We start from the raw sequence: 15,116 nt of genomic DNA on the forward strand, positions 1-15,116 counted from the left end.
TTTCCTTTTCGGCTCCAACAACCTGCCCGGGACCGACTACCCTCTTGGTACCGACCATTCAGCTTTTGTCATCGATTTTTCGGCTCAGGCCTTGGCACTGACAACCGCTTTGGTACCGACCTCATCGTCGGTGCAGACCACGCCTTCGGCACCAATGATTTCCTTGGTACAGACACAAATAATTCAGTCCATTACAGCTCCATTGTTCTCAGTGCAGACCACCTCCATGGTGGGCACCAAGTTTGCTTCGTCTTTGGATAGACCTGACTCTCCCTCAGCCATGTCCATGAAGTCCGCTAGAAGCCTCTCTGAACACGATGTGTTGTGTCTTGTGTATCAAGTTCTTTTGGCCAGAGGTATTCCAAGCCCCAGGACCTATCCTTCCTTGGGAGGTGATTACCCTTTATCAAAGACCCCTACTTATTCTCCTCCTTCATTGCTTTTGAAGCCCCTTGATATAGCACAGTCTTCCCCCACTATGGTTCCTTTTATGGACCTCACTAAGGAGCCGCAGTTGCATTTGTGACAGGAGAGTTTTGTCACAGCCCAGGATGTCAGCTGTGGCATACATACTTTGGTGTTTCACAGCCATCAAGGGACTCTGAGTTGGCAGGTTGAGCCACTTAGGCGAGTGGTAACCCCTACCCTGGGTCCCCATCCCTCTTCTGGTGGACCGGCCTTCTAGCTTATGGAGAAGGCTCTGGCATTGGTTGGCGATCCTGTGCTATCACTCTCCCCACCCTCCTCTGGACCGCAATGTTTACAAGCCACTCCTAGCAGACACCAGGTCCAAGGGCCTCAGGACATACTCCCACAGGAGACCCCTTTTGAGCTGTCTTCCCCAGATTCTCCCTATGAGGAAGATCATCAAAAGAACTCATGCAAGAGGAAGCACATGGACTCCACAGAGGAGTCCCTTACTGAAGACACAGACTTTGATGATGGGGAAGAGTCCCCTTGTTCACCCTCTGAGGTATCCTTTGGTGATATCCTTGAAATCCTTAAACAGAGAGGTGACTGGCAGCCCTCCAACCTGACCTCTGAAGAGTCTGTGTTCCTGCAGGCCTTTCGTGCCCAGCCCCCTATCTCCTAGGTTACTCCACCTGCCAACGAACTTGTCTGGCTCATCGTGCAGCATGCGTGAAAGGCTCCTGACACCGTTGAGTCCATTCCCCAGAGGACAGATAAAATTTTGTCCCCTCCAGCTAGTGATCTTCATTGGTCCAAAGGTCTTCCTGTAGATGCTTTGGTGTTGGCGGCTGCAACTAAAAAGACCTGGTGGAAGAAGAAAGCCAGACTGTCCATCCACCCAACAAAGAGTCCCGGGCTCTGGGCAGAATAGAAAAGTGTACTTTTGCATCAGCGACCTTTGCAGTCAGGTCCCTGAACTATATGACACATTTTACCAGGCTTAAAAGAGACTTAATTTCTGAGCTTTCTGAAACTTTGGCTGGAACTGTGTCTGATGAGGTCTGTGACAAAGTCGCCTCTCAGCTAGCTACCATCGAATCGATATCTAACTCCTCCATGCACCTGATATCTCATGCATCAGAAGGAGCAGCTAGAGTGTCGGGTTCAGGCGTTGTTTTGAGATGACATGCCTGGATGCGCTTGTGTAATTTCACGGAACCCTTCAAGGCTTCCTTTCTCAATGCTCCATCGAACCCTCGTTGTTGTTCGGACCCAAGGTTAAAAACACACTGGCCAGATGTGAACAGGATGGTAAGACCCTTTCTGCTGTGGGTGACCATTATTCTTCCCCTCAATGAGCTTTCTCCAGAAATGAGAAGAGTGTGAAGATATGGCACAAAAAGTCGCAAGGTTCTTTCCATGACACACAGGCCGAGTTCTCCCCTAGAGGCAGAGAGGGAAACTCTCAGGGAAGACACCCCTTTCAGGGCAGAGGGGGAACGTGTAACCAGGGTTCCAGGGATTCATTCCCTGGCCAATCCTACCAGCGCTCCTGAAGAGCAACCCAACTGCTTTCTTCTGGAAGTGGTTGGGGGGCATTTCTCTTTGTACCTTTCTGCCTGGCTAACCATAACCACCGATTCTTGGGTACAAAGGATAAAAGGTTATCATATCCCCTTCGATCTTTGTCCCGCTCCCTCAACAAGCTTACCCGATGTTCCACCCAGTCAAAGGGAAGAAGCAGCATTAGAGATTTCAAAGCTGCTAAGAAAAAGAGTCATTCAAATAGTCCCTCCAGACCAGATAAGATCCGGATTCTACTCAAGACTATTTTTGGTGCCAAAGAAAACCAGGGACTGGAGACCAATTTTGGATTTCAGTGTATTGAACAGGTTTGTAAAAGTGCAGAAATTCCGGATGGTCACAATACAGTCTATCCTTCCGCTTCTGGAAAAAAATGATTGGATGTGCTCAATAGATCTTCAAGATGCGTACTACCACATAAAATTGGACAGACCATCAAGAAGATTCCTTCGCTTCAGTGCGGGAGCCTGCCATTACCAGTTCAGAGTACTGCCCTTTGGACTCTCTACAGCCCCCAGAGTGTTCCCAAAGTGCATAACAGTCATCACAGGTCACTTGCGACTACAAGGATTCCAGGTGTTTCAATACATAGATGACTGGCTCATCTCTGCCCCCACCAGACATCGATTGGAAGAAGCCCTGGCATACTCTGTCCTCACTGCAGAAAGACTAGGCATAACCATAAAATGGCAAAAATCCAATCTCTCCCCATCTCAGTCCATAGAATTCATAGGGGTCATCTTGAATACAGAGAATTGCAGAGCATCCATTCCAGAGCACAGAATTCTAAGGATAAATCAGCAACTGATTCCAATCCTTTCAAGGGAGAAATCCACAGCTCATTCTGTTTTCCAGTTGTTGGGTTCCATGGCAGCCTCCATTACGATTGTCCCCCTGGCCAGGTTTCACATGAGGCTTCTACAATGGCTACTGCTCACACAATGTTATCCCTTTCAGTACCCTCTTTCAGCCAAGATTCGGGTAACTCACAGGTGCAAACAATATCTAAACTGGTGGATGGCACACAATCCATCACAATGGTCTTGCCCCTTCTCCCCCAACAGCCCAAGGCCACAGTTACCACAGACACCTCCCTGATGGGGTGGGGGGGCTATTGCAGGGACAGACAGTCCAAGGTACTTGGTCCAAAATGGAGGCCCATCTGCGTATAAATGTTCTGGAGCTGTGGGCGGTGCTTCTGGCATTGCAAGCATTCCATACACTGCAGCCTTCTGGGACTATTGCGATACAATCAGACAACATGACGGTGGTCTGGTACATCAACAAACAAGGTGGAACCAAATCTTACCCACTCTGTCAAGAGGCCATGAGGATATGGCAATAGGCAATGGCTACCAACTGTTTTCTTCTAGCAATGCACATTCCTGGGAGTTGCAACGTGATAGCAGACAGACTCAGCAGGTATATTCTACAACCTCACGAGTGGTCCCTGAATCCCTTGATAATGGCGGAGATTTTCAACTGCTGGGGTCTTCTTTGCTGCGACCTATTTGTATCCCCAACCAACTACAAATGCAGCAATTATTTCACCCTGATTCCCCCTCTGGGACAATCACTCAGGGATGCTCTAGTCCACGATTGGCCCTCGGGTCAGCTTTATGCATTTCCACCTCTCCCCCTCATTCCCCAGTTTCTGAAGAAAGACCGCCAGTTGAAGAGCAAAGTAATCCTCATAGCACCATATTGGCCTCATCAGATTTGGTTTCCCTTCCTTTGGCCTCACCTGCTAGATCAACCGTGGATTCTCCATCCAACCCCGAGGTTGATCTCCCATCCGCAGAATTTGATTCACCCCAACCTGAACAGCCTGAAGCTCACAGCTTGGCTCCTCCAATTCCTTTGATTGCCAGGTAGAATGATCTTTCTTTGCCAGTATGTGACATTCTTATTGCATCTCATAAGTCTTCCACCAGAATTACATATCCCAGCAAGTGGAAAAGATTTACTTTTTGGCTGAAAGAAAAACAAGTAGATCCTTTTTCAGCACCAGTGTCGATAGTACTGGAATATCTGTCTACCCTATTTCAGTCCGATCTATCTGCCTCTACCATTAGAGTTCATTTGGCTGCAATATCTACTTTTCATGATGGTGTCCAAGACTCTTCTCTTATGTCACACAAGTTATGCAAGACCTTCATAAAAGACGTGAATCATCTAAGACCTCCTTTAAGAGAACCTACTCAACCATGGGACCTGTCATTAGCCCTACAAGCTTTGACAATGCCACCTTTCGAACCAGCTTCTTTTTGTGACCTCAAATATTTGTCATGGAAAACCTTGTTTTTGGTCACCATTACTTCCGCCAGACGTATCTCTGAGCTTCAAGCTTTATACATCAAGAGTCCATATTTGATTTTTCATAAAGATAGAGTGTCATTGAAAACTAAACCTTCCTTTCTGCCCAAAGTGATCTCTTGAATGTCCATTAATCAAGCCATTGAATTGCCAGTTTTCTTCCCCAATCATTCAAACAGAGGAGAGTATTGCCTACATACCCAAGATATTCACGGGCAAATTCACTTCTACTTGAAAAGGACTAAGGCTTCTCGTAAATCAGACCAGTTATTTTTGGCCTATTCTGGACCTAGATTAGGATGTGCTGTTGCTAAGGTCACATTGGCTAAATGGTTAAAAGACTGTGTGACCTTCATTTATAGACAACGTAATATTCCATTGCCTACTACCATAAAGGCTCATTCTACAAGGTTGGTGGCAACGTCTGCTGTCTTCCATGCCAGAGCCTCTTTACATGACATTTGTGCATCTGCAACTTGAGCTACTCCTCATACCTTCATCAATCATTACAAACTGGATTTGGCCTCCAGGGGAAGAGCATCTTTTGGTTCTATTGTGCTTCCATGAGAACCTCCCAGGAATAAAGTTAGCTGGGGACTCTGTCCCACACATAAGGAATGAACGAGGATTAACAATATCAGATAAAGAAGTTATGTCATACCATAACGTTCCATCTGTATTGTTGATCCTCATTCAGTCATTATGACCCTCCCCCCTTTCCCCTCCTGTGGTTTCTAGTGGATCTCACCATCTGGTTCTGTTAGGTCATTTTACCATTGGTAGCCTCTACCTTCTTTTAACTTGCAAACTCATTCTGAGGTAACAGGGAGAGGGGAATTCTGGGTAAGAGTTTTAGCTCGAGAGTTTGTAGCTGACGTGAGCTTGGAAGATGGCCAGCTCGGTTCCGAGGTCGGAACTGATACCCACACATAATGACTGAACGAGGATCAACAATACAGATGGAACATTATGGTAAGACATAACTTCTTTTTATTTTCATTATGCTGTGAAAATTTAATGTGCTAGTTACCTTATTATATCACCCTGGACTATTGTTGCTCAGAGAGCATCTGATTTGGTGCTGGGCAGTATCACTGGTTAGGTTAGCTGCAGATTATATCACATAAGCACACTTCCCTCATCCAGTTACAAGCACCCCCCCACTCCTATTCCTTTCAAGTACAGATTAGGACCTGCAACCATGGATGGGCACTTTCCTGGTACTGTATTTCTGCATCCAGTTTGGCGGACATTGTGTATCATGAGGCAATGTAACAATTGCATTATGTACACTGACAGAACAGATACTCAAATAGACAACTACAGTATGTGAGAGATGTAGTTACACATTGACATAGGAGGTTAGACACTCACATACAGACACAAAAAGCAACAAACAGGTTGTCAGTGACTCACACACATCACTCACTACACCCAGAAAGGACCACACACATAGACACCCACATATGTGGAGGTTCTCACGTGTAACTTACTCAAACCTCAAAGGCCTCCCAGGCGCAGTCCTCAGAAACTCTGCATGTACACAAAAAAGACAATTTCCATTACAACACATAAAGCCATATCTCATTGTGCCTCAACTAGCAAACCAATAAAATGAAATACTCCACTAACCAATATTCTGGTCATAGGAGACTCCATTGTGAGACACACTGAATTCCCTCTTACCAGGCTGGATAAGGGGAAGGTTACAGTTAGTTGCCTGTCAGGGGCCAGGATTCACTAGATCACACAAGCACTCAGGTCACTTACCCCTAAGTATCAGTATGACTCAGTCATAGTCCATGCGGGTGAGAATGACCTGAGATATACTTCCTTGGACTATATGAAGAGAGATATGTTTGAGCTCTCAGAATATATGTCACAGGCACTGAGCAGTACTCTACCATCTCCAAGAGTAATTCCACAATACCAGCAGAAAATGATCAACTTTAACAATTGGCTTAGCTACTGGTGTCATTCCAAAGGGGTCCAATACTTGCCAGCCTGGGAGGACATGGATGTCAGGCCATGCTGCCTTGCCAGTGATGGCCTTCAGCTGTCACCTCTAGGCTTTTGGATAATGGCCAAAACATTATCCACCCTGACAGTGCTTTTTTTAGGCATTGCCAAACAGACAAACCTTCCAACATAATAAAAGCTACTCAGGACAAGCTAAAGGTGTTACTTCTCAATGCTTGGTGCTCAGAAAGAAACCGCACCCCCTGGAAGCTTTCCTCACTCTGGTGAATGCTGACATCTGTGCAGTTACTAAAATATGGTTCAAAGCCACAGAAAGCACTCTGGAAATGCATGGATATAATGCCTTTCATACATTCCGACCACCCACTGAACATGAAAGAGCTAAAGGTGGAGGTGTACCTATCTGCATAAAGGCTCACCTCAAGACTGGTCAAACAATATGATATGCTTGAGATACTCCATGTCGAAATAACCATGGGAAAATCCATTACCATATTCTTGTTAGCTACTGGTCCCCTGCTATGAACCAGGAAACTCATACATCATACCTGAAGCTACTAGAAACACTCACCATCCATCCCAATACCATATTCTGGGGTGATTTTAACTACTCTTTCATTAGTTAGGAGGAATATATGACCACTAACATGTAGACCCAAAGACTTCTTGACTTTTTAAATTCAAATGCTCTGGAACAGCTGGTCTGCATTCCCACTAGGGGAACAAATATCCTAGATCTGGTACTCACAAATATGGGAGAGTGCTGCAGCTCCCCTAGGGTTATGCCCTCACTAGTAAGATCAGATCACAAAGCAGTCTCCCTTGAAATGTAAAGCTAGTCCCCTCACCTAACCCCAAAAACTTTAAGAACTTCTTTAAGGTAAATCACCTTGTATTAATTAATTTATTTATTTATTTGGCATTTATTGACGGGTTAGTCTGGCTGGGCAGATGCCCATTTTCAGCAGACACCCGAGGAGAAAAGCTCCAAAAAGGTAGATAATATGCACTAAAGTAAAAAGTAGTCAGAAATATTAAGATATTAATGGACAGCATAGCTAGTTTCCAAGCACCCCCAAATCCAGAAAACACAGATGCCTATGTAGAGGCACACACAAAAGTCCTGTATGATCATATGAACAACTGCATAAAAACGGCAGTACCAGACCAAAAGGTAAGCCTAACATCTAGGCATGATTACTACCATTTTATATAGTATGCTGGCTTACCTACTTGCAGATCTGTAATAAAACTTGATTAAGATTCAAGAATATATAATAGCAAAACGTAGACTTTTCATGTATTCTAAGCTATGATATAATGTACCACTCAGGATTATATATATAATTCAAATATATATGAAGTAAACTATAGGCATGGCATATATTATTAGCTGATTTAAACTTGACATTCATGTTTATATAAGTGTTAAATATAGACCTTTCAAGTACTTAATACCTTCTTAAATCTTCACATTCAGGATTATACAAGAGTGAAATTTAGGCTTGGTATGTATTCTGGGAAGAGTTAAAATCTACCATTCAGGATTATATGAGTGAAATACAGGCCTGTCATATATGTTTAATTGCTTAATACTAGCTACTCGGGATTACCTAACAGTGAAATGCTGCCTGTTTTATATATTCTAAACTACTTAAAATGTAACATGCAGTCCTAGAGAAGAATGAAATGTAGGCATGCCATATACTCCAAGCTGCATCTAAGATGATCTAAGAACGAATTGCAGTCATGTCATGTAATCTCGGTGTTCAGACTTCATATATTCTAAGATGTTTAAAATGTATCACCCAGGATAATATAAGAGTGAACAGTAGGCATGCCATATATTCTAAGCTGGTTAGCATCAAAGACTATCTACGGATGAAATGTAGCCTTGTCATATAACCTAAATAATACACATAATATATTCTAAGCTGCCTAAAATGTATAATTTCAAATTTTCTAAGGGTCAAATTCAGTAATGTTATATATTCTAGGATGTATATGGCTCATATATTCTGGGTGGCTGTGGTGGTGCAGCAGTTAGCATTGCCACCTCACAGCAAGATGTTCTCCAGTTCAATCCCTGGCTGGGGTGCCTTCTGTGTGGAGTCTGCATATCCTCCCTGTGGTTGTGTGGGTTTTCTCCGGGTGCTCTGGTTTCATCCTAGAGACATGCTGTAGGTGGATTGGACACTCTAAATTGGCTCTAGGCGAGAGTGTGTGCATGTGTGTGCCTTCTGTGGAATGTTGGGTGTTGGGCTGGCAACTCGACACCGTAAGACTCCACTGCCAATCATGAGCGGTCAGGTGATCGGCTGTGGTGACTCCTAACTGGGAAAAGCTAAAAGAAGAAAAATATGGCTCATATATTCTAAGCTGTGATACAGCTACAGGTGCTGTCTGACTCCCTTTTGTGATTGTTTCATCTTTTATGAAAGAATAATGGTAAATAACAAGCAATTGCATAACTTAATTTAGAGTGCTCAGGGCTGGCCTTAGCAATTGTGGGGCCCTATATCAACCACTTTGGTGAGGCCCCCAAGTTGACCACTTCACCTAGTGCCCAACCCCCACCCGAACCTCCTTCCACCTTCTGGCCTCCTTGACTTGAGATTATATCAGGAATACTGTATATGCTACTACTATGTATTACAAACAAAATAATATCTTTAGTTATTATCTTATTTTTTGTTAAAAATATGAAGTGGAGTATCAACGTATCTTGGCAATTTATGTACTTAGCACATACAACCATCACTGGGAGGTGCTGCATGTAATGCTTAGCACCGCATGCTACTTCAAAGTAAGCTTTATTGAAATATGAAATCTGGTAAGATCTGACCCATCGCAGTTCCTAACTTTGCCCATTGCACTTGGATGCCAGGAAGTCAGGACACCTGAGTGAGCTTGAATGGGCTTAATGGTTACTGAGGGATGTGGGACACAAAGAACGTAGAAAGTTTGTAAACTCAAGTATGTCTTCTCATATACTAGGACCCCATTCTTCCTTTATGAGTTTCCAGTCACCTCTTACAACTGATCTGTTGTGAACTCCTTGCCAAGTTAATTCCCATGCAGTCTGTGCATTCCCAAAACCCACATAAAACTGATGAGCTTCCACAGAATGATTAATACTACTACTGCTAATAATAATAGTGAACTCAGGCTTCTTAAATAGCTTTGTTCCTACACCTTCAGACTTATTTGATTATTTGCTAAATTAGGTAAGTGAACTGTGCCTGTATATCACTTCCATTTATAGCTCAGGCCACAAGGCTAACAGTAAAGATTACATACTCCTAAACTTTATGGTCGGTACCAAGCAGCATGTTTTGGCAGGTGGGAAGAAATCAGAATGCCTTAAGGAAACTCAGATGAATGTGAGAGAAGGCATGCAAAAGCCTCACTATTTTGTTCAACTTTCTGCAATACACTTCCCCCTAAAACTCCCTACCAATCCAGACCAGCCATTTTCTATCTTTAATTTTCTATTTGACTGCCACACCCCCAATTTTGTATGGGAGTCTGAAACTATGGTGTCCTTGCAGTACCTTTATGAGTCAAACTGTTTCTGTTACTGCATTTCTGTTTTATCCAAGTAAAATCATTTTTCAGCCCACTTTCGTCTCCCTTCATTCAACATACACACCTTGTATTTCAAGGTCTATATCACATAGTTGAAGTTACGTAACTTCGAACACCTAATGGTCGAACCATTATGTTCGAAGTTACATAAGTTCAACTACCTAAAAAAAAACACACAACGGAAAGCAAAATAAACTGTTGTAAGCATGGGGGCAAGCCCCCTGCACCCCCCACACCCCCGCTACTTAAATATACCAACTCTGAGATCACACCACATTGAAGTGAATGGAAACCTCTGCCTATGGAGATTTCCATTCACGTGCTTGAACTTTTACAAATTCGAACATATGGTCTCGACTATATATGGCTCAAACTTGTAAAAGTTCAGTGACGTGATAGGAACCCTGTATTTCACTTCTCTTGGATTAATGTGCTCCTGTCTGTAACTACAGCAAGTGTTTGTCTGTCATACTGTGGAAATATTCTATCATAAGGCTTGATGGTTAGACATTACCTCAAATCACAGTAGCTGTTCATTTTTTGTTTGTGTTTACTAGCATTTGTTGTCATACTGTCTGAGGCCGAGTATTCCAGTGATTTTTTTATAATTATATTCATTATGAAACAATTATCCCACATTAACAAGATAAGCAAAATAAAACACAGTAAGAGGAAATCCTTTTGACACTCACAACAGCAACTAGTCACTATGGGAGAATGAGCAAGTAATACTCTGAATCATATAAGTGTCATGAAGCTGCATTATTAATATTATACTATCCAGTAGTGCAGTGTAAGACAGGAAACATAGTCAGCTGCAGTAACAAGACTTGCAGCCACCGACAAAACAAAACTACAGTGGTAGAGTCTTTTAGACAAATCTGGTGGGCCACTTAAGACACAATGACTCTGCTGTAGCCCAGTGTGGGGCCCCTGTGGGAGCAGGACCTTTAGGCAAAATAAGTCCAATTGACCTGAGGCCAGCCATGAGTGTGCCATACAGAACACCTGTGGTGCATTTTGCAAGTGAAAAATTCTGCCTCAGTTTACTTCTGGGATGAAGGAAGATACTTAACTTCCACATTCTAAAACTAACTGGTAACAATTGTGTCTTACCTCACAGTATCACTTTTACAGTAAAAACATGGACTTGCTCCATTCTGTTAAAAATACATTTATAATTTCTATAAGATAGACATTTCTAATTTGCCTTCAGTTTGCAGAGATAAGTTGGAGATATATTCTACACATATTATTGCCAAACAACTTTTTTGGAAAAAAATTAATGATTTAATTAGTTCAGTGTTATAAAACATAAACTGGATAATTTTAACAAGCATATATTGAATACACATTTTTAAAATCTGGTTTTATATATATATATATATATATATATATATATATATATATATATATATATATATATATATATATATATATATATATATATATATATATATATATATATATATATATATATATATATATATATATATATATATATATATATATATATATATATATATATATAGTGTTCTCTTGTGTTTGCTTGCTTGAATGCTTTGTCCAGGAACTGCTATCTAGTCATTAACAGCTTGTTTTTGGAGAGAGAATTGTGGGGAGACAGAACAATTTGTTAGTCTACACATTCAGTTCCCACTGATTAAATATTTCACAAATTTTTATAAACTTAAAGTCCAGCAGCTAAGTCTTCTTAACAAAGATTGTTATGGCAACATACCTGGGGGACTGAATTTATCTGCCTCCAGTGGTTTGAGGATGACGTTTGTTATATTCTCATTGATCTGATCCATACCACGTGTATCACTTGCTTTGTAAATTAATTGAACCGTGTTTTCAAATTCTGTATGATCAAATTTTTTAACACCAGCAACAATGACTCTAACACCTCTACTTTTCAACTCTTTTGCAGCCAACTGAACGTTATCCTCTGATTTGTCTGATGTTATAATCACAGCATACTGAGGATAACCCTCATTTATTCGGCTTCCTGCAGAGTCCTGAAAAAATGTGGAATTCAAGAAACGTATGGCTTTCCCGGTGTTGAGAGGGCCTCCAGAATAGATAAGCTTTTTGTTGATATGGTTCAGCATCTGTTCAACCCTTTGATAAGTATTAAATAAAAATTCTACTTTTGCATCTCTACTGTACTGTGCGAGGCCAATTCTAAATGCATTAGGTCCTATTTCTAACTTGTTGATGGTCTTGCTAATAATGGACTTTGCTTGCTGAAAGCCCGATCTTTGGATTCGATCAGAGCTATCCACGAGAAATACCACATCTGCAAACTCTGTCGATAATGCTGTAAAACAAAACAAACATGGTTAGAACTATCATTAGTAAAGCAAGTTCTAACAGGTCAAAGAAACAATGTGAATCATATATGTATATGGATACAGACACTATCAGCAAAGGAAACTGTGCAGAAGTTCAGCAGAAGCAGAACAGAAAAGATTTACGTAGCATTTGAAAAAAGTGATATACATATGCTATTGACATTTATTGAAAAATGGTTCAGCCTGTTGAAATATATTACTGTGCACAGTTTTCAGTATTAAAAAAATCTGAAAACTGCATGCAGCACCTTATAGAGTACTTATATGCTCACATCTACTGCTTTTCAGCAGATGACTTATTCCCAGAGTTAATAAAGTCTTGCAACACACTTAATAGCAACTCACTTATATCAGTCAACAGCAGCACAACATCATTCATGAGCATATTATTAATACTGCTATGTCACAACCCCCCCTTCTCCCTTAAATATTTATGTATGCTGTGAGCCCACTTCTGCATAACAATAAAAAATAAAGGGGTAGTAACAAGCAACCCTGCTGAGCGTCTCTTCTTATGTACTCTCCTTCTAATGTTTACTTTTCTACAGTGCCCTCATGACCCCTAGTAGTTTGCAGGTGGGGAACATATCCTTTACTGTACCCTAGCTATGGATATGAGTTTTGGAACTATGTCATATGAAGCCTTTTGTTTCTTGCAGGGCTTGCCTTGGAGAGCAGGTCTAGGAGGAGATGCAAGAGAATACAGAGTTTCACAGAAAGAACATTATAATTGTTAACACTTTAAAAGGGCCATGCCCATACTATGCTTACATTACATTTCACATGAGCTGCTATCCTTCTGTTAGTCTCTTGCATTTTGAAAGCATACTTTTGCAAATTAATGGAAAAGATGATGCCTTTCTTAGAGATAACCTTTGAAAGGGAAAAAAACTGGACTGGGTTTCATTTTAAATCTGGCATGAAATTAAGTCTTCCATTACAACAGACATAAGATGAGTTTAACAAAATAATATTTTTAAAAGTCATATAAGAGTATCTTGGTTTCTATCATAACATTCTTGGCAATTTATCAGCTATACACACATGTTGAAATTTGCTTTATTTGTATCTAGCAATCAGTCAGCCTTGTATGATGGAATTAGTTTGAATGAGTAATGAGATTCATCTGTTCTGTAACTATATTTAACTCATTTAATCTTGAACAGTAGTTTGTTAATTAATACCCCTGCTTCTTGAGGTCTTCTAAGTCAGGAAATCACTTACTTCCTGAGAGCTTTCCTTCAAAATATTTGACTAAAAGTACCCCTTGTAAGATTTCCAATATTTGATAAATAAAAGGAGTTGAAAAAAAATTTTAAATCTGAAAGATCTTTGTTAGGCAGTGGGCTATACACTGGTGTTAGTAACAAAGGTTTGTCTTTTGTTGTGTCTTTCGGCTTTTCCCGGTTAGGGGTCGCCACAGAGGAACTCCGGTCCGCTAATGATTGGTAGTTGATTTTTACGTGCCGAATTACCAGCTCTTGACGCACAACCTTCAACGAAGGTATGCCCATTCACGCATGTGTCTGCAGATGCTTATTTTATATTGCAGTTTTAAGAAGGAAAAAGTTATATTTCATATGCCAAAAACACTAGTGTTATAGTCAAACCATTATATTTCTGTAAGTGTGAAACATAGATTAAGATGTCAGTGATGAACTATTAACCTGCTTCAGAGCTTTCCAATCATATATGACATGAGAGACTAGCATGTTGTTGTTTTGTGATATTGCAGTATATGTACAAATTATGCATTTAATATGTTTGTAAAAAAACAATGTTAATCTTCAAAATCATCTGTCTTAGATGGTAAATATCACTGGCAACATTGCATGCTTTAATGTTTTGTATAAGATGGCACTGTTTGTTCATCAATAGTTCTCATGGCTTTATGAAATGAATATGGTTATGAAAAATATAACTAAGAGTCATAACCGAAAAGCATGTATGTCTTCACATAACCCTCCATGTTTTGATATTTTTTACCTGGAAGACTAAAAGAACATGTTAGTAATATTCCTTTTAGGTAATAACTTTAGCCCTTTTATTTCACTTTGTATTGACTGTCATAAGAACAAAACTGAGTGATGTAAAAGTTTATATTATTGAACAAGTTGCCGGAAAAGCAAATATGGTAGAACTGCTAAAAATATTTTATGGTATGAGAGTATTTGTATTTTAAAATGTAGTACATTGCTTTCTTTTGGCTTGAATCAATTTTGTAACTGGAAGTTGTTTTTAATAACTATTAAATTTTACTAAGTGTTCCATGACATAATTTCCTTTTTTAATTTCTATAAATGTATTGTGTTTTCTGTTTGTGTTTTACCTTCCCTTGACCCTTTTGTGGAAAACATTGTAATTAACTTTATTTGTTTGTTTGTTACAGATTTCCATTAATGTTCCCCAAACATCAAGGACATGATCTTAATGCCATTGAGGAGGTTAAATATCATATTAAATGCCTTCTTGCTAGGGAATTTCAATTACTCAAGCATTGACTGGCACACTTACACTTACAAAAATGAATAGGCTCAGCATTTCATAGAATTTTGTTAATACCAATGCACAGAGCCACCTACTAAAGGTTCCAATATACATGATCTTGTCCTTAATAACCTAGTTCCTGTCTGTATTCCACACCCCTCTCATCAACTCTGCTTAAATCTGATCACAGATAAGGCATCTTTTTTTGCCAGGCCTAGTGGTGCCACCCCACTAGCAAATGAATCATTTTAGGCACTTCTCCATTGCAAACCTACTTCAGTTTGTAGGCCTTTACATGAAATTATCAGCCATCCTACATAAACAGACTCAGTTCATAAGGCTGTTGCATACACCTCTGGTGTTTACCAGAACCTAAACAGCTGTCTAGAAAAG

At 40.5% G+C, this 15,116-nt stretch overlaps 1 protein-coding gene across 1 annotated transcript in view; it reads right to left on the bottom strand.

Moving 5' to 3' along the window:
- Positions 1 to 15,116, bottom strand: part of LOC122796879 (collagen alpha-6(VI) chain-like) — a 1,248,728-nt gene that overhangs the window by 900,513 nt on the left and 333,099 nt on the right. The window contains exon 5 of the mRNA XM_044065630.1: positions 11,621 to 12,202. Coding sequence (XP_043921565.1) covers positions 11,621 to 12,202 — 582 coding nt within the window. The remainder of the gene's footprint in view (positions 1 to 11,620; positions 12,203 to 15,116) is intronic.

This window comes from Protopterus annectens, chromosome 3.part0 (assembly GCF_019279795.1).
Source record: "Protopterus annectens isolate FY-2018-M chromosome 3.part0, PAN1.0, whole genome shotgun sequence".
Classification (NCBI taxonomy): Eukaryota; Metazoa; Chordata; order Ceratodontiformes; family Protopteridae; genus Protopterus; species Protopterus annectens.